The sequence below is a fragment of the Ahaetulla prasina genome, chromosome 1 (genome assembly GCF_028640845.1).
Source record: "Ahaetulla prasina isolate Xishuangbanna chromosome 1, ASM2864084v1, whole genome shotgun sequence".
In the NCBI taxonomy this organism is placed as follows: Eukaryota; Metazoa; Chordata; class Lepidosauria; order Squamata; family Colubridae; genus Ahaetulla; species Ahaetulla prasina.
The window spans coordinates 340,492,181-340,515,899 of record NC_080539.1 but is presented as its reverse complement, the minus strand read 5'-3'; the positions used below and the strand labels follow the sequence as shown (position 1 = coordinate 340,515,899).

At 40.0% G+C, this 23,719-nt stretch overlaps 1 protein-coding gene across 1 annotated transcript in view; it reads right to left on the bottom strand.

Annotated features, from left to right (window-relative positions):
* TDRD9 (tudor domain containing 9) overlaps positions 1 to 23,719 on the bottom strand; it is a 107,977-nt gene that overhangs the window by 4,572 nt on the left and 79,686 nt on the right. The window contains exons 23-34 of the mRNA XM_058162816.1: positions 23,228 to 23,328; positions 22,582 to 22,755; positions 21,732 to 21,843; positions 19,608 to 19,820; positions 14,368 to 14,457; positions 10,842 to 11,102; positions 8,055 to 8,210; positions 5,013 to 5,083; positions 4,378 to 4,487; positions 3,780 to 3,876; positions 3,315 to 3,453; positions 1,526 to 1,644 (exon numbers count right to left, since the gene is read on the bottom strand). Coding sequence (XP_058018799.1) covers positions 1,526 to 1,644; positions 3,315 to 3,453; positions 3,780 to 3,876; positions 4,378 to 4,487; positions 5,013 to 5,083; positions 8,055 to 8,210; positions 10,842 to 11,102; positions 14,368 to 14,457; positions 19,608 to 19,820; positions 21,732 to 21,843; positions 22,582 to 22,755; positions 23,228 to 23,328 — 1,643 coding nt within the window. The remainder of the gene's footprint in view (positions 1 to 1,525; positions 1,645 to 3,314; positions 3,454 to 3,779; positions 3,877 to 4,377; positions 4,488 to 5,012; positions 5,084 to 8,054; positions 8,211 to 10,841; positions 11,103 to 14,367; positions 14,458 to 19,607; positions 19,821 to 21,731; positions 21,844 to 22,581; positions 22,756 to 23,227; positions 23,329 to 23,719) is intronic.

Here is a 23,719-nt window from a genome sequence, read left to right as displayed (position 1 = left end):
TGCAACAACTGTATGTTTGTTCTTTTGAAATTCAAGTCTAGAAAACGAACCCTTTCCCCACAAATAACACAGTGGAATTGCCTATTAGAAAGTGGCTGTTTCTCTTCTATCCTCAAAACTTTCTCAAAAGGGATTTTTAAGCTCCGTATCTTTGGACATTTCCACTACCAGTTTAAGCTTTTATAATTAAATCGATTCAGACCACTTATAGTTAAAGCAGAATTAGGAGAAATAAATCACTGGTTGATACTAAAAATGACAAGATCATCTGGATGCTCAATAAAATTGCTGGGGAGAACTAGGCATACAGCATACGAAAAGGTCCACTTGAGCCTGTTTTATATTATAGGTGATCTGTAATTAGATCTTTCCACATGTTTTGATGAAAAACATGTGGAAAGGTTTAAAAATGCATTGATGAGACTACACCCTACAATTTCCCAGGTTTAAATTGGCATCTTTATTGAGATAACATATATAGAATAGAATAGAATAGAATAGAATAGAATAGAATAGAATAGAATAGAATAGAATAGAATAGAATAGAATAGAATAGAATTTATTGGCCAAGTGTGTTTGGACACACAAGGAATTTGTTTGGTGCATATGCGCTCAGTGTACACAAAAGTAAAGAAAAAGAAAAAAAATACCGTCATCAAAGGTACAACATTTACAACACAAATGATGGGCATAGGTTCTTAAACAAATTAAAAAAGAAAGGAAATAAAACCCCTCTGCCTTCAATTTTCCTAACAAATGTACGTTCACTTGCAAATAAGATGCAAAAAAAACCTTGCTTTCATTCCCTCCATTTCTGGCATCTTTATTTGTCTGATAAACACCCTACCTTTCACTCAGGAGTTTAAGACAGCAGAGATAGATAGCACTTCCTCAGAGAAAAGGTGAACGTGATTGGGACAGGGGGAGGGGAGGAGGAAACCTATTAACCAGCCTTCCTCTAGGCTTGATTTAGGCTGACAGACTCTGGCTTCCAGTTGGAAGAACTCAAGTAAATGTCCTTCCTGCTGTAATTACTGAAATGCCCCCTCCAGGGTCATCTGCAGCAAGCCAAGATTTTGTTAAAATGACAAAGCATGTGTCACAACATCACAACGCAAGCGGTACTCCTTATGCATTTCCATGTGACATCTGAGGCACAAAAGGGGCAGAGTTTACATCATGATGTCAGAACTCATTTCATCATTTATCACTCCTGTGAATGCCCGTAGCCTCTTCTCCTACGATTTACTACATGAAACGTGGAGCCCGGGTATTTTGGCTCAAGGCTAACATGGGAAAAAAACAGCTAAATTTCCAAGGAGCCTTCTTTAGATATTATACAAAGATGCAACCTTGTGCATTTTCCTCTGGGTTTAGAGGATGCCCAATTATAACACACAGGGATTGATATAATTATAGCACATTAGACAAATGAACAGCCACATTTGCTTGTTCACACAACGCAGTTATGAAGAATAGAAACAAACTTAAAATATTGAAGAGGTTAAGGAAAAATAGAGTTTACCTTAAAAGCTTTTCGCGAGCTGTATTCTGCAATTGGGCAATTTTCTCAGGACCAAACTGCAGCACGCCTTTTGGTTCATCAGAGGTTAATTTGTTAATATATGTCCTCAGAATGTTTATCTATGAAGAAAGGGATTTTTTTAAAAAACAAGAACAGTGACAGTAAATTACAAAATATTCCCAAAATAATGAAGTATTATTTCCGAATGCCAAACTTTTCCACTAACAGCAATTTTCAATTTCGCAACAGCAGACACAAGACCTAGTTCTCTGCACTTTTGATGATCTAGATTAAATCTGGCTTTATTGCCAACCAATATTATACAGAATACATCAATTAAATGAAACTAATCTTAACAGATATTTTTAATGGTTCGCCATTAAAAAGGTCTTTAGAAATGTGTAATCTGCAAGTAGCGTAGGACAGACCTCACATATACCCACATTCCTGTTTACATAAAGGCAGGCATCAATTAGATGCAATTAGATGCAGTCAATCTGCCAAGGAAGCTGTTAAAACATTTGGAAGGCAAACTGTTACTTCCTCTTCGGGCAATGAATGTTAATGTTTTAAAATGTAGTATTTTATAAGCTAGCCCGTACATGGTGGAAACTGAACAATCAATCAGTTTTAAACAGATTTAAATGCATGGTATGGACATCCCCAAACAGTTGTTAAGTCTGAACTGTTTTCCCGATTCAAAAACTCAAGAAAAAGCAACTTGAAAGACCAGAATTGGCATCCAGTACTCTCTACTGAGGCCCTGGTAAACTAAGTGGGTAAAGTCAAATGTTTGAAACTTTTAAAAAAATACGTTACAATTTTAAGAATCAAAACAGGTATCTTAAGACTGGCAGAAATTTGACAGTGTATTTGCCATTTTTTTCTCCAAAGAGGCTGGCTGAAATTAGGGATAATTCTGCCTCTTAAGCTCCATGTGTCCCTAAAATAGAGGAGAAAAAAATGGCAATTATTTCAGCCTTACCCATTTAAATAACATCACAATTTCAGTGAATTCGCTTATAATATTATCAAATACATTTGTTTTGCTTTCTCCATGAGTAGCATAGACATTCAGAAAGTTTTCTTTCTCCTATGTCATCATTATTTTTACTAGCCTTTTTTAACTCAAAAAAAGAAACCCAAATAAAAACTTATTACAAACTCCTAACTTTTAGGAGCTGAATAATAAATCTGAAATGGATCAGTTTCACCCGATTACCTCAGAACTGAGGCTCACTCATAAAACTTAAACTATTTGTAGTTTCTGTAACTCCAACAAAATCTATGAGCTACTTGGGGGAGTCGCTATAGATTTTCAGCCTTAGTACACAACCATTCTCTTAGCATCATTGTTTTGCAGAGCAATTTATGTGCAAAATAAAGACACAATACAATGGCAAATTATTGCAGAGAAATAAAAACGTGCTAACTTCGTTCATGCATTGAGTTAGAACACTGGTTAACAATGGCTTTCTACATTGGCTATTGTTCCATTTTTATTTGTAAGGAATTGGTAATCCAGTTACTAGAGGGAATCATACAATTTTGTTATTTTATTATGCTGCAGATCTAAGATAGATAAAATAGTTACATAATACTATGCCTACAATTGAATAAGCAAAATTATCTATCAGTTACAACCAGGCAATCTTGTTTCACAGAAACCAGACAGTTTCTTAATTCTGAAGAAACCAGATTCATTCCAAGAAATTTAAGGGAGTAGGTTAAGATGTGACATTCCAGTCATGTGCTGTCATAATATCTGAAAAGCCAAAGCACATTTTACCTGCGTTATGTCATCTGTATCAATCTGCACATCAAATGCAAGTTCCATATCATGGTCTTGGAGGACTGGGCTTTTCAGAGACTGGTTCCAGCCCAAACCACATAGGACACCTATGTATCTCTTTCTGCTTTCATCAACCCTGAAGTAACAACATTATTAATGGTAAGTGTAAGAAAACATAGCACCTATGCCTGATACATAATGTCATACCAATCCTATATAGACATAAGAGTCTGTAACATTACATCATTCCCATAAAAAGAAGAACTCTTTCCATTTGCAGAAAGCTTTTTTAACTGGTTTCAGTTAAAATGGTGGATGAATTGAGACTTTCCTTATCCCATCACCAAGTTCCTAGCCCCCCACTCCAATGAAAGTAGATTTCCAGGGGCTGCAAAGAAAAATGAGAGTAGAAGCATTTTTTCCCCAGTGATCACCAAGTTTTCCTTGGAAATGTTCACATACCTGAGGTCTATCACAGGAGCAAACAGCATGCTCAGTAATGCTGGGAGACCCGGGATATGAGGCATGAGAGAAGTTTCCTTTAGCATCATTGTTGAGCCTATCACCATAAAAAGCAAATTATTATGACCTTTCAAAACAAAAAAAAATCATACAAATCATACAAATAGTTATAAGCTTTGATTAGAAATATAGTGTAGGCAGGAAAGCTTATACCATGTACTATAAACCTGGGATGTTTATAGTAACCTTGACAACTTTAAGACTTGCAATTTTAAGACCTGTAGACTTCAACTCAGGGGTAAATTCCAGGAGGTTCTGGAGAACCGGTAGCAGAAATTTTGAGTAGTTCGGAGAACCGGCAAATACCACCTCTGGCTGGCCCCAGAACGGGATAGGAATGGATGGGAATGGAGATACCATTCCCCCAGGAGTGGGGTGGGAATGGAGATTTTGCAGTATACTTCCCCCTGCCACGCCCACACCATACCCACCAAGCTACGCTCACAGAACCGGTAGTAAAAAAAAAATAGATTTCACTACTGCTTCAATTCCCAGAATTCCCCAGTCAGCATAAACACTTTGACAAAGCATTTTTTACCTGTTGCATTTACAGATATGGAAGCAGCAACCAGTATTTGTTGAAATGCATTCTCAGGAGCATCAACTACAACCACAGAGTTTACGCTCTCCTTCTCTACCAAGATCGTTCTAAAGGACAGGAAAAGATTCAATATGATTTTCTATGAGAACTTTTAAAAGTCCAATACTGCAACATTTTGTTGACGGAGTCAGTTTACTGAAAATTTTCCAAATGTTTAAAAATAAATACCGCTATCACTATTTAAAAATTCTCTATATACAATTATTACCCAAACCACAGAGGACAGAAAGCAGAAAATAAATAAAAAGGAGGAGTGCTTCCAGACTGGAGAATTCACAGAACTACTGGAACTAGAAAATGGGAGTGGTGAAATGAATTGAAGATGCTGTTATCTGCAGCCTGCATAACCTTCATAAAATGTTATGAATGAACAGGGTAATAAACAAACACAAAAAAGTTTGTACTGCTTTCAGCCTTAGTTCTTAATCAAACATTTGGACCAAAGGCCCATTTGAAGCAGTGTTCTGTATTCTGCAGTGGTCCACCAGATATCTTGGAGATGCCTAAAAGCAAAACATGAAGTTTATAATCTTACACAGTTGCCCCCAAAGTACTGTAGAACTGCATATTACCTGAATCTGGAAATTCTGGTCATACTGCTGAATTTTAGGTTGTAGGCATTGAAGGGGCCAAGTAGTGTGACCTTTTGAAAAGAGAAAGAGAGACAGAAAATGGGATTAAGAAGACATCTGTAACATTTCAGTTCATTAGCTTTGGGAGTTGTCTTTACTACATTAAGTGAAATTCAATCTTTCATTTTTTATCTTGGTTTCCCTGGATAACATATACACCACAAAATCCTCTTCTGAGGATCCAAAACAGCTTGTACTAGCATTGTAAACTGCGTTTTATAGGATTAGCATGAAGCCCAAAAGGAGGCAGAAAGCTCTTGACTTAAACAAAATATAAATAATATAATGCTTGGCCATTCTTTGAAGATACAAAAATCTTGCACACATATATCTTCTCTTCTCTTTGGTCACTTCCAAAAATGGATTGTTTAAATAACATGTGAAACTTAAACTGCAACTAATCTTAATCAGGGTATTTTGAAACAAATCTCTCTTAATTCAAAATATAAAGTTGGTTGTTGCAACAAATTGTAAGATTAAACAGGAAGAGAGGTAGGCAGAAAGGAAGGCTCTTGAAACCTCTTCCACAAAATTCCAGAGAGGTGAACTCACACCTACACCTATAGACCTGGTCTTGTTCGTTTTTCTGAACCAGAAATTGTCTAATTCTCTATGAGAAAGAAATTAACAGAACAAATGCTTTACAAATTAACTTTTAATAGATATAAATATTTTTTGGGTTTTCAGCTGTTTTCACAATGCTTTTAATATGGAATGATGAAGCAATCCTGTTATTCATAGAAACAGAAAAAAACCCAGCATTTCATACCTCAAGCGAATCATTAGATACTCACCACTAACATGGGATTGGGGGGGTGGGAGTAGCAAAGACCTTTTAATACCCTTTAAACTTACTTTGCAGTTTGGGGTACTAATCGTCTTAGCAGAGCAGGCCTCCAGTATTTCAGTCAGGGCATTCTCTTCTCTCGAGCACATCTGGAGGGATACCAATTTATTCCCCTCACACTCTTCTGGCTTTGAAAACAGTTGTTTGAGAGTTTCATGATTTAGCTAAAGAGATTGGGGGGGGGGAGAGATTTTGACAGGTGAGTGAAAAGACAGGAAGAGAATTTGTATTATTATGGTTGGTTGAACAGTGAGTTGGTCAGCTTACACTGACTGGCATTTTTATCCACCTATCGCATCCTTCCCAAGAAACTAAGAACCAAGATCATCCTTCCCAAGAACCCAAACACTAAGTACAAGCTTGATGGACATTACCTTACTGATGAACCCCACCCTGTAAAAGACCTTGGAGTTTTCATATCAAATGATCTAAGTGCCAAAGCCCACTGCAACTAGATAGCAAAAAAGGCTCTAAGAGTTGTAAACCTAATTTTGCATAGCTTCTTTTCCAAAAACTCTACACTACTAACCAGAGTATATAAAACATTTGCAAGACCCATTCTTGAATACAGCTCACCTGTCTGGAACCCATACCACATCTCTGACATTAATACAATTGAACGAGTCCAGAAATATTTTACAAGAAGAGTTCTCCACTCCTCTGTAAACAACAAAATATTTATACCTCCAGACTTGAAATCCTGGGATTAGAAAACTTAGAACTCCACCGACTCCGACATGACCTGTGTTTAACACACAGAATCATCTATTGCAATGTCCTTCCTGTTAAAGACTACTTCAGCTTCAATCGCAATAATACAAGAGCAAACAATAGATTCAAACTTAATGTTAACCGCTTCAATCTTGATTGCAGAAAATATGACTTCAGTAACAGACTTGTTAACGCTTGGAACACACTACCTGACTCTGTGGTCTCTTCTCAAACTCCCAAAAGCTTTAACCAAAAACTGTCTACCATTGACCTCACCCCATTCCTAAGAGGACTATAAGGGGCGTGCATAAGTGCACAAAGTTCCTGTCCTTTTGTTTTCTTTCATTATATGTGCTTTATATAATGTTGAGACAAAAATTAAAAAAAAACTGACATACGTCAATGTCGCATGTTTTAAGCTGTTCCAAGTAAATTTGCTTTTGCAATTGAATGATGGTGATTCTATCAATACAGATGGTATTCCAGTGGTACTCCAGCTGTTTTGGAATTATACCTAAAGTGGTTATTACTATTGGTACGATTTTTCCTTTCTTTTGGCACAGTTCTATTTCTATTTGCAAGTCTATGTATTTTGTGGTTTTCTCAAGTCAGGCACTACAATGTCCATTATCTAGACTGAGACTTTCCAGTCATATCCCAACATACTCCCCATTACAGCACACTGACTCCCACAATAAACATCTCATTACCCCAGCCCATTCTCTTCAATGGATGAAAAGCACTCTGGCCCATTTCCTACTTCTTCTCACTTCAAATACAGGTTGCAACAAGCTTACTTTTAATCCTTCCAGTGGAAGACACCGTATCTTCTCCCTTCCTCATGTCAAGTGAGAAGTTCTTTCTCACACATAAGGAAAACCCTAAGACTCAATTGCACCAAGGAAAGTTTGAGAATTGAAGTCCAAGCAACAAATAGAGTACAAGAAAAATTGAACAGAGAGAACAAAAAATTCTTGCAGAGCAAACACAAGGTCGTAAGTATTATTCCTCAATTAAGAAGAGCAGTGAAAATAACTGAAATGGGAACCCACAACTGCAAGCTCAACTGGTTCTAATCTGCCAAAGTAGCTAGTGAGGAGAAAGTGCCATTTCAAGACGTCTGTTTTATAATGTAGTTTACAAAAGTAACATATTGCAATGAAGTTGTTGTACTCTACCTGTGTCTTCTAAATTTATTAGGTGCTGGAAAAACCAACAGAAACTAAGATGTTGCTAAGGTGCTGGAAAAACCAACAGAAACTAAGATTTCATGTATCACAGTCCCTTTAACTAGATGCAGGGAAGAATTTTACACATGTATATATAAAACCTACCAGACAGCTGGGAAGGGAAGGGAGGGGAAGGCAGAATTGTGGAGGTGGGGAGCGATAAAAGCTGAATTGATATAATAAATGTATCCTCACTTTGCAGTTTGGGGTACTAATCGTCTTAGCAGAGCAGGCCTCCAGTATTTCAGTCAGGGCATTCTCTTCTCTCGAGCACATCTGGAGGGATACCAATTTATTCCCCTCACACTCTTCTGGCTTTGAAAACAGTTGTTTGAGAGTTTCATGATTTAGCTAAAGAGATTGGGGGGGGGGGAAAGATTTTGACAGGTGAGTGAAAAGACAGGAAGAGAATTTGTATTATTATGGTTGGTTGAACAGTGAGTCGGTCAGCTTACACTGACTGGCATTTTTATCCACCTATCGCATCCTTCCCAAGAAACTAAGAACCAAGATCATCCTTCCCAAGAACCCAAACACTAAGTACAAGCTTGATGGACATTACCTTACTGATGAACCCCACCCTGTAAAAGACCTTGGAGTTTTCATATCAAATGATCTAAGTGCCAAAGCCCACTGCAACTAGATAGCAAAAAAGGCTCTAAGAGTTGTAAACCTAATTCTGCATAGCTTCTTTTCCAAAAACTCTACACTACTAACCAGAGCATTCAAAACATTTGCTAGACCCGTTCTTGAATACAGCTCACCTGTCTGGAACCCATACCACATCTCTGACATTAATACAATTGAATGAGTCCAGAAATATTTTACAAGAAGAGTTCTCCACTCCTCTGTAAACAATAAAATACCAGACTTGAAATCCTGGGATCAGAAAACTTAGAACTCCGCCGACTCCGACAAGACCCGTGTTTAACACACAGAATCATCTATTGCAATGTCCTTTCTGTTAAAGACTACTTCAGCTTCAATCACAATAACACAAGAGCAAACAATAGATTCAAACTTAATGTTAACTGCTTCAATCTTGCTTGCAGAAAATATGACTTTTGTAACAGAGTTGTTAATGCTTGGAATATACTACCTGATTCTGTGGTCTCTTCTCAAACTCCCAAAAGCTTTAACCAAAAACTGTCTACCATTGACCTCACCCCATTCCTAAGAGGACTATAAGGGGCGTGCATAAGTGCACAAAGTTCCTGTCCTTTTGTTTTCTTTCATTATATGTGCTTTATATAATGTTGAGACAAAAATAAAAAAAAAAACTGACATAGGTCAATGTCGCATGTTTTAAGCTGTTCCAAGTAAATTTGCTTTTGCAATTGAATGATGGTGATTCTATCAATACAGATGGTATTCCAGTGGTACTCCAGCTGTTTTGGAATTATACCTAAAGTGGTTATTACTATTGGTACGATTTTTCCTTTCTTTTGGCACAGTTCTATTTCTATTTGCAAGTCTATGTATTTTGTGGTTTTCTCAAGTCAGGCACTACAATGTCCATTATCTAGACTGAGACTTTCCAGTCATATCCCAACATACTCCCCATTACAGCACACTGACTCCCACAATAAACATCTCATTACCCCAGCCCATTCTCTTCAATGGATGAAAAGCACTCTGGCCCATTTCCTACTTCTTCTCACTTCAAATACAGGTTGCAACAAGCTTACTTTTAATCCTTCCAGTGGAAGACACCGTATCTTCTCCCTTCCTCATGTCAAGTGAGAAGTTCTTTCTCACACATAAGGAAAACCCTAAAACTCAATTGCACCAAGGAAAGTTTGAGAATTGAAGTCCAAGCAACAAATAGAGTACAAGAAAAATTGAACAGAGAGAACAAAAAATTCTTGCAGAGCAAACACAAGGTCGTAAGTATTATTCCTCAATTAAGAAGAGCAGTGAAAATAACTGAAATGGGAACCCACAACTGCAAGCTCAACTGGTTCTAATCTGCCAAAGTAGCTAGTGAGGAGAAAGTGCCATTTCAAGACGTCTGTTTTATAATGTAGTTTACAAAAGTAACGTATTGCATGGAAGTTGTTGTACTCTACCTGTGTCTTCTAAATTTATTAGGTGCTGGAAAAACCAACAGAAACTAAGATGTTGCTAAGGTGCTGGAAAAACCAACAGAAACTAAGATTTCATGTATCACAGTCCCTTTCACTAGATGCAGGGAAGAATTTTACACATGTATATATAAAACCTACCAGACAGCTGGGAAGGGAAGGGAGGGGAAGGCAGAATTGTGGAGGTGGGGAGCGATAAAAGCTGAATTGATATAATAAATGTATCCTCACTATATGCTATTGAGCTGTGTAGTGTAAATAACTTTACACTCTACTTAAATCATGAGGATGTTAACTCTCGCAATCAATGTCCTACTTCTTCTCACTTCAAATACAGGTTTTAACAAGCTTACTTTTAATCCTTCTAGTGGAAGACCCAAAACTTTAACCTAAGATTGTCTACTGTGGACCTTCACCCCATTCCTAAGAGTCTTTAAGGGGCATGCATAAGCGCACCAGTGTGCCTACCGTCCCTGTCCTAATGTTCCCTTTTATTTGTATCTCTCTCATGTATTCATAATTATGTTTATACTTATATCTGTTATCTAATACATGCCTGACAAAATAAATAAATAAATAAAATATAAATGAATAAATTTCAGCTCAACTGTTTCACAATAAAATTCATCTTTTATAAATGTTATTTTGTAAGGGCATTAGAACATATCCCAAAATAGCATATGTTCCTGTGTACAGTCACAAGAGAAGCCCAATAGTGTTGAGCCAGTAACCATCCTCAACTCCTCAATTTCAGGCATCCACAAGTTCAAGAAACCATTGAGAGCCCCTCTATGTGGGAGATGGGTGGTAGGGCAGACAGACAGAGAGATAAACGGATGCATACTATAGTTCAAATTGTTTCCCTAGCAGAAATAACATAAAGAGAAAAATCTCTTACTTTTGATTCATAAGAGTCATCTGCAGGTTCTGCATAGCCTTCTTCAATAAGTACAGTACAGATATTCACCACGTCTGCAATACCAGAGCATTGAAACACATCCACATGCAAGATGCCATGTACAATTGAGAAAATTTTCACCATCAGAGCATGGTCGCTGACCAAGGAAGCAAATCTTTGGTTTGCAGCATAACTCCACCTTTCTCCACAAACAAGAGACCATGCAGAGGGACGTATTCCGCGTACCTTGAATTCCAGAGCCTGAACAAAAAATATCAAAAAAAAGATGTTGAGACTCTAGAAAGAGTGCAGAGAAGAGCAACAAAGATGATTAGGGGACTGGAGGCTAAAACATATGAAGAACGGTTGCAGGAACTGGGTATGTCTAGTTTAACAAAAAGAAGGACTAGGGGAGACATGATAGCAGTGTTCCAATATCTCAGGGGTTGCCACAAAGAAGAAGGAGTCGGGCTGTTCTCCAAAGCACCTGAGGGTAGAACAAGAAGCAATGGGTGGAAACTGATCAAAGAAAGAAGCAACTTAGAACTAAGGAGAAATTTCCTGACAGTTAGAACAATTAATAAGTGGAACGACTTGCCTTCAGAAGTTGTGAATGCTCCAACACTGGAAATTTTTAAGAAAATGTTGGATAACCATCTGACTGAGATGGTGTAGGGTTTCCTGCCTGGGCAGGGGGTTGGACTAGAAGGCCTCCAAGGTCCCTTCCAACTCTGTTGTTATGTTATGTTAAATACATATTTTCCAAAAAAACGAAATATTCTGACTGCCGCATTTCCCTAGAACACTGTCCTGTCATTCATTAAAAATTAGAGAAAAGTAAAGAGGCATGGCCAGCATCGCGACAAGACGATGCAAACCCCAGGAACTGCGTTGAAATTCCGGTCGATTTGGGGGTCCTCAATGGACCATAGCTGTCCTGGAGGGACAGCGAAGAAAGATTTCCCTGCAGCACCGGCACTCAGCCTTCGACCCAACGACAAGGAAAGGCAGCCATTAGGAGCTGCCAAAGTCGGGACAGCCACACAAAAAGATTGAGCAGGAGGGGAGATCAGAACAGAGTGTTTTTACCGGGCGAGCAATTGGCCAACTCTCAGGTAAGAATGAAAAAAAAACTTTTAAAGCTTAAAAGATTTTCTGGCTTGAAGTTAGCAGCTAATTGGCATGCGGAAACTTAAAGTGAGAGGAAACAAACAGCAAAGACAATCTATAAGACAAAAGCCCTAAAAGAAATAACGTTCCATCTGGATTTAAAATTAGTTTTGGAAGAAAATATAAATATTAAAAGGAGAAGAAAACTGAGAGAAAGCATCTTTTGCTAACAAAAGGATTTAATAAAGGAAGACAAAGGAATTGTTTTTGTGGATCAACGAGTGACATTTTGTTGCTGGGAGTTGTAGATTGGAGAGAAACATCGCTGGAGTGGGGAAAAAATAACATCGCATTGTTTAGGCTACTAAGAGAAAAAGAAACACCAAAAGAGTACTTGTTGAAACAGCTGTGGCATAGCTTCAAAAGACTGGAAAGATCAAGATTGGAACTAGGATGACCTAGGGAAAAAACATTTAAACTGGCTTGCATTTGGAAATAGAAAAAAAAGGGGGAGAGAGACAATATTTTGGACTATACATAAGTTAAAATAAATAAATTTAAAAAGCCTTTCTCCTTATATTGAAAATATGGAGAGTTGGGAGGATGAATATTAGGAACTATGGGAGATGCTTCAAATGGTGCGAGAATCCTTTAAGAAAAATAAACAAGCAGAGCTGTGGCTTAAAAATAAAAATAAAAAATTATGAGGAAACAAGAGGAACAAACATATAATGTTGACAAAAAAATGAGTGAGGATAAAAATACAGATGATCATATTGGGATTGATAGTGAAAGAATAGAAATGGAGAGGGGGAAGGATACTTTAAAAAAGAAAGGGAAAAAAGAAAAAAAGAAAAGATTGAGGGGGAAAATTTAAAAAGTGAAAAAAATAGATGATTATACTGGGATTATCAGTGACAGAACAAAAAGAAGAAGAGGAAATGGAGAAAAATTGAGGGGGCAAATTAAAAGAGTAAAAGCTAGAGAAAGGAGGTGGAAAAGAAGATACAAAAAAGAGAGAAAGAAGATAAAAGAATGGAAAAAGGGGGGAAAATATTAAGAGATAGGATTTTGGAGAGACTGAAAGAAAGTGGTTAAAAGAAGGAGAAAAATGAATAATAGAAAAGAAATTAAAATAGTGGTAGAAATTTTTTGGAATGATGGAAATTAGAAGAAATATATAGATTATGGTAAAAGAGTAGTAAAAAAGGTTGAAATGAAGTGAATGAAGGGAGTAAAAAAAGAAGGAATACATTGTTTAATGTAAAATGGAGAAGTAAATGAAATATGGAAGATATAATGGGATATATGTTTTCTTTTTCTTTTTGTGTCTGAGAATGCATGGGATGAGAGAGAATTATAATTGATGGTAAATAAATAAATTTTAAATATATAAAAGAATGGAAAAATTAATTGAAGTTAAGATATAAAATTGGAAAGAAGGTAAAAAAGAAGTACGTTGTTTTTTAAAAAATAATAAATAGTCCAGCAGATGAAATGTGAAAGATAGTATGGTTTATAAGTGAAAATGATTGAAATTAAGATGTAAAAGGAAATAAAATTGAAATGTTAGTAAATGATGTACACGATTGGAAGGGAATAATTATTGAACTGTGAACAAAAACTCCACAAAACTAAGAGGTGGAAGGTTGTATTAATTGATTGTAAGATACAAATGGAATAAGATGAAGACAATGTTAACTAAAATATATGAGGGGAGGTTTGAGAAATATACTCAATAAATGAGAAAATCAGGGTTGCCTAGACCCCAGAAATATTGAAATGAAAATAAATACAGCAATGGAGAGAGATAAGAAGAAGGAGAGAGATGGAAAGGGAGAAGGAGGGAGAGAGAAAGAAGAAAGGGAAGAGGAGAGGAGGAAAGGTAGGGAAATAAGAGTAGGAGAGAAGGTTAGATAGGGAGGAAGTAGGGAGGAGGGGGAGAAAGGAAGGGGAAATAGAGAAGGAGTAGGAGAGGAAAGAAGAAAGTAGGTAGGATGAAAGAAGGGAGAAAGAGAAGTCAGAAGGAGAAGAAAGGATTGCTGTGAAAAGGAAAAGATAAAATGGAAGAAAGGCAACTCCGAATATATTTGAATATATTAGGATAAAAATTGAAACAGTTAAAAAAAAAGAATGAAATAGTATGCATAGTAATAAAAATGGAGACATTAGAACTTGAGGGCGAAAGAAGATATGACTTAGTGAAATGAGCAAGGAAATATTAGGATATGAATAAAAATTATGAAAAAAGAATATTCCGGCAAAAATTGTAACTAAGTAAAATATATTTGAATATATTGAATTGTATAAGACATATGGCCAATACTCTGTTCATAAACCATGTATGGGTGTAGTGGGGGGAATTTAAAAAATCAATAAAAACTTGTTTTTAAAAAAAAACTAGAGAAAAGTTTACCTGAAAGGGAAGCTCTCGGAGGTCGCTTGGAATCTCTCGTAACTGGTCTAAAGCCACTTTTGCTCTATTGCCATAATCTACGTAGTACACCTGTACAACAAACAGCAATTAAAAGAAACTTCTTCCAAGGCTTAGAGAAGAAAAAAGTGCAATCCTAGGCGATAGTGAGCTGGATTACAAATACAACACATTACATAAACCCAAACTGAACAAAACGTGGATTAACACAAAGTGCAGAACTGTTGTGAAAGTGGACGTCTGCTTCATTCAAAACAGGACGCTGTTTCCTATTGTTGCTTCAGCCAGCTCTTTCCATCATCTCCCCCAAAGAGTACTGTAATTGACAATTCTTTTCCAAACATTCATTGAAACGTGGCCCTGTATTTAAAGTTCTACAAAACAAATCAAAGAGCATCCCAAAGAAGCAACCCTGAAAAACAGTTTGATCTGTGGATACCCCTGGATGCTTCAAGAGTATCCCTGCTAGTGCTAACAAATGCCAGAAATAGATAGCAGATATTTTTATGTGACTAGGAGTATATACATTCCAACTGCTCCTGCCCAAAACAGTACAAATTATTGCTCAATGTATATCTCAAATGGGAAGATAATACTGTACACATGGACTCTTGCTATTAAAAAGTAGGATTTTTTTTTAAAAAAATGACAGTCTTCTAGTATAGTATAGTTTATTTTATTGTCATTGCACATGGTACAATGAAATTAAATGCTGTCTTCAGTGTACATTATAACTATAAAAATAAAAACACAAACATACATCCTTTACATTCTATATAATTGAAACTGAAAACCCAATATTGCACTATACCGTGGAATTCAATATGGTTGTTGCCCTGGGATAGAAGCTGTTTTTCAGCCTATTTGTCCTTGTTTTTATTAACCTGTACGTCTGCCAGATGGTAATAGTTCAGAAAAAGGATGCCCAGGATGTGATGGATCTTTAAGAATGTTTTGAACTTTCTTAAGGCAGCGGAAACTATAAAGCTGTTCCAAAGAGGGGAGAGGGCAACCAATGATCCTCTTGGCAAGAAGATTCCGTGAGAGAATGTCCATCGTTTTACCATCTGTGGGTCTTATGTCATCGACCCAAATATGACTGCTTTACCATCTTTTACGGATGAGAGACATATTGCGCCATTTATGCCTGATTCGAGATATGATTTACTCTTCGGCTGAACTCCATCATCTGCGAGGGTCCTCCGCCTCGCAGAAATGGCCCTCTACGTTATCGAGGGCCTATCTCAATGACGGGTTTTGGGACCCAGAGAGATGGCATGCGTTGAAAAAGAACCTATGGGATTTTTTAGATAAACAATTTTTAAGGGGTGGGAGGGTAAAAACGGGTATCGGGGGAAACCCGTTGGGGAGGGAGCCAGTTCTTGCGATTGCTCGTGGCACTTTTCCATCAGGTCCGGAGGTAAAGGGGGAGCTTCTTGTTCCAAGTCCAGAGGGTTGTTCCATCAGTACGGTAAGTGGGAGAGGCAGATATGGCGGAAGGGGGGGGCGTATCATGTTCAGGGGTGCGCACTCGCTGTTTAAAAGTGATTGCGCGCTCCGGCCCCTCAGACTTTTCCCGTTCCCCGAGTGGCCAGTCTCCTCAGGACTTGGACCTTCGGCTGATGTTATGTAATGCCAGATCCGTAGCAAATAAAGTCCCCCTGATTCATGATCTTATACAGGGGGGGGCTGCGGACCTTATGGGCATCTCGGAGACTTGGTTGGGCATTGAAGGAGGGATGCCTCTGGTGGAGATGTGCCCACCGGGTTTCCGGGCATTTCATCAGCCGAGGGCCCAAGGTAGGGGTGGAGGGGTGGCGGTCATTATTAGGGAGAGTCTAGAGCCAATGGAGGCCACTGTACCTCAGATAGCCGGTTGTGAATCCCTTTACGTGAAGTGGGGACGTAGGGTGCAGGTGAGCTTGTTGATCACGTACCTGGCTCCTTGCTGCGTGACGACAGCCCTGCCCGAGTTGCTGGAGATGATAGCCGGGTTGGCGGTTGATACCCCTAGGCTCATGGTCGTGGGGGACTTCAACCTGCCATCAGCCGGTATGTCGTCAACGGCGGCTCGGGAGTTCATGGCCTCCATGACGGCCATGGACCTGACCCAATTAGTTGACGGCCCTACCCACGTTGGGGGAAACACACTGGATCTGATTTTTGTCTCTGGACAGTGGTTGAGTGATCTGGAAGTACGAGAATTAGCTAATGAACCTTTGTCATGGTCAGATCACTCTCTCCTTCGTCTGGACTTTCGGACCGCCGCTCAATACCGCAGGGAGATGGGACCAATGCGTTGGTTCCGTCCCAGGCGACTGATGGACCCGGAGAGGTTCCTGATGGAGCTTGGGCCGTTCCCTGGCGATCTGGCCCACAGCTCGGCCGAGGAGCTTGTTGCGGCCTGGGAACAGGCCGCGACGGGAGCCTTGGACCGTGTCGTGCCTTTGCAGCCTCTGACCCGGTGTAGGTCTCAACCAGCTCCTTGGTTCTCCGAGGAGCTGAGGGAGATGAAGCGCCGGAGAAGACGCCTAGAGAGCACTTGGAGGTCCAGCCGTTCCGAAGCTGACCGTATACTAGTTAGGTCTTTCACCCAGACCTATCTAGTGGCATTGAGGGAGGCCAAGCTGGCCTATGTTTCTACCCTCATTGCGTCAGCAGAGAACCGCCCAGCCTCCCTGTTTAGGGTGACTCGCTCCCTCCTACACCAGGGGGGGGCGATGATCCCTTACAGGGTTGTGCTGAGGATTTCAGCATGTATCTGTTTGACAAAATCGCTCAGCTTCGGGACGGACTGGACCAAAATTGGGTAGTTTCGGGCGAGGTGACGGAGGCTAGTCTTGTTGCGACCATCTGGGAGGAGTTTGATCCTGTGGCTCCCGAGGACATGGACAGGTTGCTGGGACGGCTGAATGCCACCACATGTTTATTGGACCCGTGTCCCTCCTGGCTGGTGCTGGCCACCCAGGAGGTGACACGAGGCTGGCTCCAGGGAATTGTCAACGCTTCCTTGGGATAGGGTGTTGTTCCCACCGCGTTGAAAGAGGCGGTGGTGAGGCCCCTCCTCAAGAAGCCCTCCCTGGACCCAGCTGTTTTAGGTAACTATCGTCCAGTTTCCAACCTTCGCTTTGTGGCGAAGGTTGTTGAGAGTGTGGTGGCACATCAGTTACCCCAGTACCTGGATGAATCTGTCTATCTAGACCCATTCCAGTCCGGTTTCCGACCCGGGTACAGCACGTAGACAGCTTTGGTCGCGTTGGTGGATGACCTCTGGAGGGCCCGGGATAGGGGTTATTCCTCTGCCCTGGTTCTCTCAGCGGCTTTCGATACCATCGACCATGGTATCTGCTGCGACGGTTGGGGAGTTTAGGAGTGGGAGGCACCGTGTTTCGGTGGTTCTCGTCCTATCTCTCCAACCGATCGCAGACGGTGTTGGCAGGGGGGCAGAGATCGACCTCAAGGCGCCTCCTTTGTGGGGTGCCACAGGGGTCGGTTCTCTCGCCTCTCCTGTTCAACATCTATATGAAGCCGCTGGGTGAGTTCATCAGTGGTTTTGGGGTGAGTTATCAACTGTACGCGGATGACACCCAGCTGTACATTTCCACCCCTGACCACCCCAATGAAGCTGTCGAAGTGTTGTCTCGGTGTTTGGAAGCCGTGCGGGTCTGGATGGGGAGAAACAGGCTCAAGCTCAACCCCTCCAAGACTAAGTGGCTGTGGATGTCGACATCCCGGTACAGCCAGCTGCAACTGCGGCTGACAGTTGGAGGCGAATTATTGGCCCCAATGGAGAGGGTGCGCAATCTGGGTGTTCTCCTGGATGAACGGTTGTCCTTTGAAGATCATTTGGCGACCGTCTCCAGGAGAGCCTTTTACCAGGTTCGCCTGGTCCGTCAGTTGCGCCCCTTTCTAGATCGGGATGCCTTATGCATGGTCACTCACGCCCTCGTCACTTCTCGCCTGGACTACTGCAATGCTCTCTACATGGGGCTCCCCTTGAGGAGCACCCGGAGGCTTCAGTTGGTCCAGAATGCAGCCGCGCGGGTGATAGAGGGAGCCACTCGTGGCTCCCATATAACACCAATCCTGCGCAGGCTGCACTGGCTACCTGTGGTCTTCCGGGTGCACTTCAAGGTGTTGGTTATCATCTTTAAAGCGCTCCACGGCATAGGACCGGGATATCTTCGGGACCGCCTTCTGCTATCACATGCCTCCCACCGACCGGTACGCTCCCATAGAGAGGGTCTCCTCAGGGTGCCGTCAGCCAAACAGTGTCGGCTGGCGACCCCCAGGAGGAGAGCCTTCTCTGTGGGGGCACCTACTCTCTGGAATGAGCTTCCCCCAGGACTTCGACAACTTCCTGACCTGCGGACTTTTCGCTGCGAGCTGAAGACGTACCTATTCTTCCGAGCAGGACTGGCTTGATAGGGGTTTTTAATTTGTTTTAAATGGGGTTTATTTTATATTTTATATTATGTATTTTATATTTAAATTTAGGCCACATTGAATAAGTTTTTTAAATAGCTTTTATTGTAATATATTGTACTGTTTTTACTTGGCTGTTCACCGCCCTGAGTCCTTCGGGAGAAGGGCGGTATAAAAATTAAAATATTATTATTATTATTATTATTGGCAATGATGTTGATCCTCTGGAGTGCTGTCCTATCTGCTACTATGCAATTGGCAAACCATACACAGATGCAGTAAGTTAAAATTCTCTCTATGATGCAGCGGTAGAAGGTCACCAGCAGATTTTCATTCAGTTGTTGTTTCCTGAGAAGTCCCAAATAGTGTAATCTCTGCTGGGCCCTTTTCACCAGTGCTTCAATGTGAGTGCACCAGGTCAGGTCCTCTTATATGATAACACCCAGAAATTTAAAACTGGCCACTTCTATTCCTTTCCAAAAGAGACCCATGCTATTATTGCCTTTACTCCAAGCAGTACATAATGTATTTTAAAAATGTAAGCAGAGACCAGTAATTTTTTTTCAGATGCTGCCATCTGTTTAACTTGCTATGCTAGACCAATATCTTTTAATCTTGATGACTTAAGATGGGTGAACGTCAGCTTCCAGAATTCCCCAGCCAGCTTTGTTCTCCCCTGAAGAATTCTGAGAGTTGAAATCCAACCATCTTCAAGTCATCAAAGTTGAGAAACAATGTACTAAACATATTCCGTATGATTATACTTGAACATGCTCAAGGATTTGAAGAAGAAGCACCTCGGCACTGTCTCCAGACACATACAGGACTTGGACACGGTAGTACGTCTTTTTTTCCCGTTCAGTAAAAGGTGCCAAACAAACCAAGTCTGGATAAGGACGAATAGGCAAAGAGGTCAACTCCAGCTGACCAATCTCAGTGAACAGTTTTTGTAGTAAAGCCATACTTCTTTCATCTGTTCTATATCCACAGAAGTGTCCAACCTCCACAATCTGAAAAGGGCAAGATTTGTTTGTAACATCCTCTGACACAATACACACACAGAAACAAGCCTGGGTTTTCAAACTGCTCTCAATTAACAGGATTCAGTTAATACTCAGTTAAATGCAGAGTTTGGGAGTCAAGTAGGTCAACAGAAAATCGGAAGAAATTTAAATGATTCATCTCAGGATTTACCCAGTGGTGGGATTCAAAGAATTTAATAACTGGTTCTCTGCCCTAACAATTTCTCCCAACAACCAGTTTGCCAAACTGCTCAGAAAGTTAACAACCGGTTCTCCCGAAGTGGTGCGAACTGGCTGAATCCCACCACTGGATTTACCCCAAATAATTATATTTTGCAAGTGATTATTTTGAGTGAATTATTTCTGTCCTTCTGTAACATTTAAATGTTTTTAGCTAAACTGCAAATCAAGGGCGCAGCTTTTTCTGCAAAATTAACGATGTTTTAAGGCCTTACTCTTTAGGAATGAAGCTACAGGTAGTCTTTGCTTAATGACCACAATTGTTAATTGGCAATTCTGCCTCTAGGCAAGATGATCATTAAGTGAGGCAAAACATGAATGCAACAATTTATGACCACATTTCCGATACAGTGTTAAACAAATCATGGCAGGTAATTAAGCAAGACATTATATGACCACAACATGCAATTTTCCTGCCAATTTCTTCACTGACTTTGCTTGTCAAAAGCTGGCTGTGAAGCACTCAAATGTCAATCACGTGACTGTGGGGATGTTGCAATAGTTGTAAAAAAAAAGGATCGGTCTTGAAGTTACTTTTTCAATGCTGTCATAACTTTGAACCGCAGCTAGCAGGGCAGTCATTAAGCAAGGATTACCTGTACTGTGATTCACAAGCTAATGAAGCTGCTTTTAAAAAAAAAAAATCAGAGAAGTGGGTGCATTTCAAAGCCATCAAGGGACTAGCCAAATATCCCGACTTTAGAATATCTGTATCCAATATTTCAGGGGCTGCCACAAAGAAGAGGCAGTCAAGCTATTCTCCAAAGCAACTGAAGGCAGGACAAGAAGCAACAGGTGGAAACTAATCAAGGAGAGAAGCAACTTAGAATAAGGAGAAATTTCCTGACAGTTAGAACAATTAATCAGTGGAGCAACTTGCCTCCAGAAGTTGTGAATGCTCCAACACTGGAAGTTTTTAAGATGCTGGATAACCATTTGTCTGAAATGTATAGGCTTTCTTGCCTAAGCAAGGGGTTGGACTAGAAGACCTCCAAGGTCCCTTCCAACTATTCTATTCTATTCTATTCTATTCCACGAGGCAGGAGGGAAAAAATCCTGGAACATGCGAGTCTTTGCAGAATAGGCCAATGTGATATGTATCTGTGGTTTCGTTCTTGTTGCCAGTAAAAAGACCTGTCTTCGCAGAAAATCAAGTCTTAAGATATTAAATGACTGGAGAGCTGAGATTTATAAATGCTTCTGGTGTGAAGTTTGACACAAATCATTTTAAGATTTAGTTTCCTAAGAAACTGTTTATCTGGATATGAATTTGTCTGGTCATAATAGAGGAGATGGCCTTTTACTTTGTTACTACTACATATGGAAGAGAGTTTCCTGGAAGTTTTATTCAGCTGCTTCCTTTGATTTAATTTGAATTTAGTTTAATAATTTAAACTCCTTTTACAACATTATAAGTATTTACATTTCACACTTTTTGGGGGTTGGAACAATTTTAAGTTTTATTCTATTTATGACTGTTACCTCTATGAACATTACCTATATCTATTAGAAATAATCTAGACTTGCATGCATTGGGAATTCATTCAAAATTTACTCACACCCAAAAGCTGATTTTCAATCTCTCCCCTTTTAGAGTTCACCACACTAAAGTTGAACTGGTACTGCACATAATGGCACACATAAATATTTAGAACCTACCTCAGTGACACAGATAGATAAATCAAGACTATTTATAGTCTGCAGTTTTTCCAAGGTATTACAAAACTTCTGCATGGGAGTCATTGTACGTTTCTGAAAGTCAATGTTCACTCTATCAAAATAATAAAACAAATGCTAGTCATTAATCATGTACAATCTAAAGACATCCCTGTCAGCAAATCACCTTCAGCACTATTCCAAAAAGATGGCCCATGAACTCTTTCATATATATATATATATATGTATATGTAGGTCTTTGGTTATTCGGGTTTTCTCCCGCGTAAAATTGGAAGTTCGAAGCACTTCCAATTTTACGCGGGAGAAAACCCGAATAACCAAAGACCTACATACAAACACCCGCGAAAACCTCAGAAAACAAATATATATATATGTACGTACGTACGTACGTACGTATATACATACATACACACACATAAAGGTAAAGGTTCCCCTCGCACATACGTGCTAGTCATTGCCGACTCTAGGGGGCGGTGCTCATCTCCGTTTCAAAGCCGAAGAGCCAGCGCTGTCCGAAGACATCTCCATGGTCATGTGACTGGCACGACTCAACGCCAAAGGCGCACGGAATGCTGTTACCTTCCCACCAAATGTGGCCCCTATTTTTTCTACTTGCATTTTTACGTGCTTTCGAAACTGCTAGGTTGGCAGAAGCTGGGACAAGTAATGGGAACTCACCCCATTACACGGCAGCACTAGGGATTTGAACCGAAGCTCATTTCATATTAGACTCTTGCAAAGTATATTTTGGCTCTGCTTAGGCATGACTGAATCAAAGCACAACAGCTTCCCTGTCAAATAAGGAACAAACTCCAGTTTCATAGTAACATACCTCATGTCCCTTAGAATGGTGCTCCTTCCACCTGTCATTTTGTCCTCTATCTCCTCTGGGGAATGGATGTTCAGTTCCAATGGAATCCTCATCTGTGCCATTTTAAGAGCAAAATACACTGCAGGAAGTGTTTTAAAACGCTCTGTAGGATTCCGAGTAAATTCTACAAAGGCTCTAGGTAAAAAAAAGAAGAATAAAGTGAGGTAGGATATTGTTGGTAGAACTGTCCTAAGAAATGTTCCTGCTGCCATCTGATTCTCCAGGATTCCCATGGAAATATACAGAAACGAAGCATGGCTATCAGGAGGACTCTTCTAAATATTGATGGAAGTAATGTAAACTGGAAATGTAGAGCAAGCAAAAGGGAGCAGGAACCAAGAGAGGGGCAATTCCTATTTAAGTATTTTTTGTTGCTTCCTGGCATAATGATGTCCTCTTGCCATAATAGAGCAATAACCATCGACATACAAAGATCTGAGAACCACAATACAGAAATCTGAGTATTCCCAGTGGGCAAGAGGAAAGGCCAGGAACCTCGAACGAGCCCCCTGGCTAAAGAGGAGAGAGAAGAGCTGCAGCCAATTATTCAGAAGATGGTTAACAAACAAACAATATGCATAAAGTGAAAACATATAAATCCGCTTACTTGGTTCCATCATAAACAATGGATTTGACTTGACCACATTGTCTGAACAGAGATTGCAGCTGCTTGTAATACAGAAAGCCATAGTGAGGAATGTTCTTTAACTGTTAGGAAAAATTAGTATGCATCTTCAGAAAGGTAGCATTCTGATATTTTTAAGCATGTTCTTTACATTATTTTAAAAATAACAATAATAATTAAATAACATGAATTACTCTTAAATCATTATTCAACATTTATGTATTTTAAAACAGATTAAAGGTAAAGGTTTCCCTCGCACATATGTGCTAGTCGTTCCCAACTCTAGGGGGCGGTGCTCATCTCCGTTTCAAAGCCGAAGAGCCAGCGCTGTCCAAAGACGTCTCCGTGGTCATGTGGCCGGCATGACTCAACGCCAAAGGCGCACGGAACGCTGTTACCTTCCCATCAAAGGTGGTCCCTATTTTTTCTACTTGCATTTTTACGTGCTTTTGAAATTGCTAGGTTGGCAGAAGC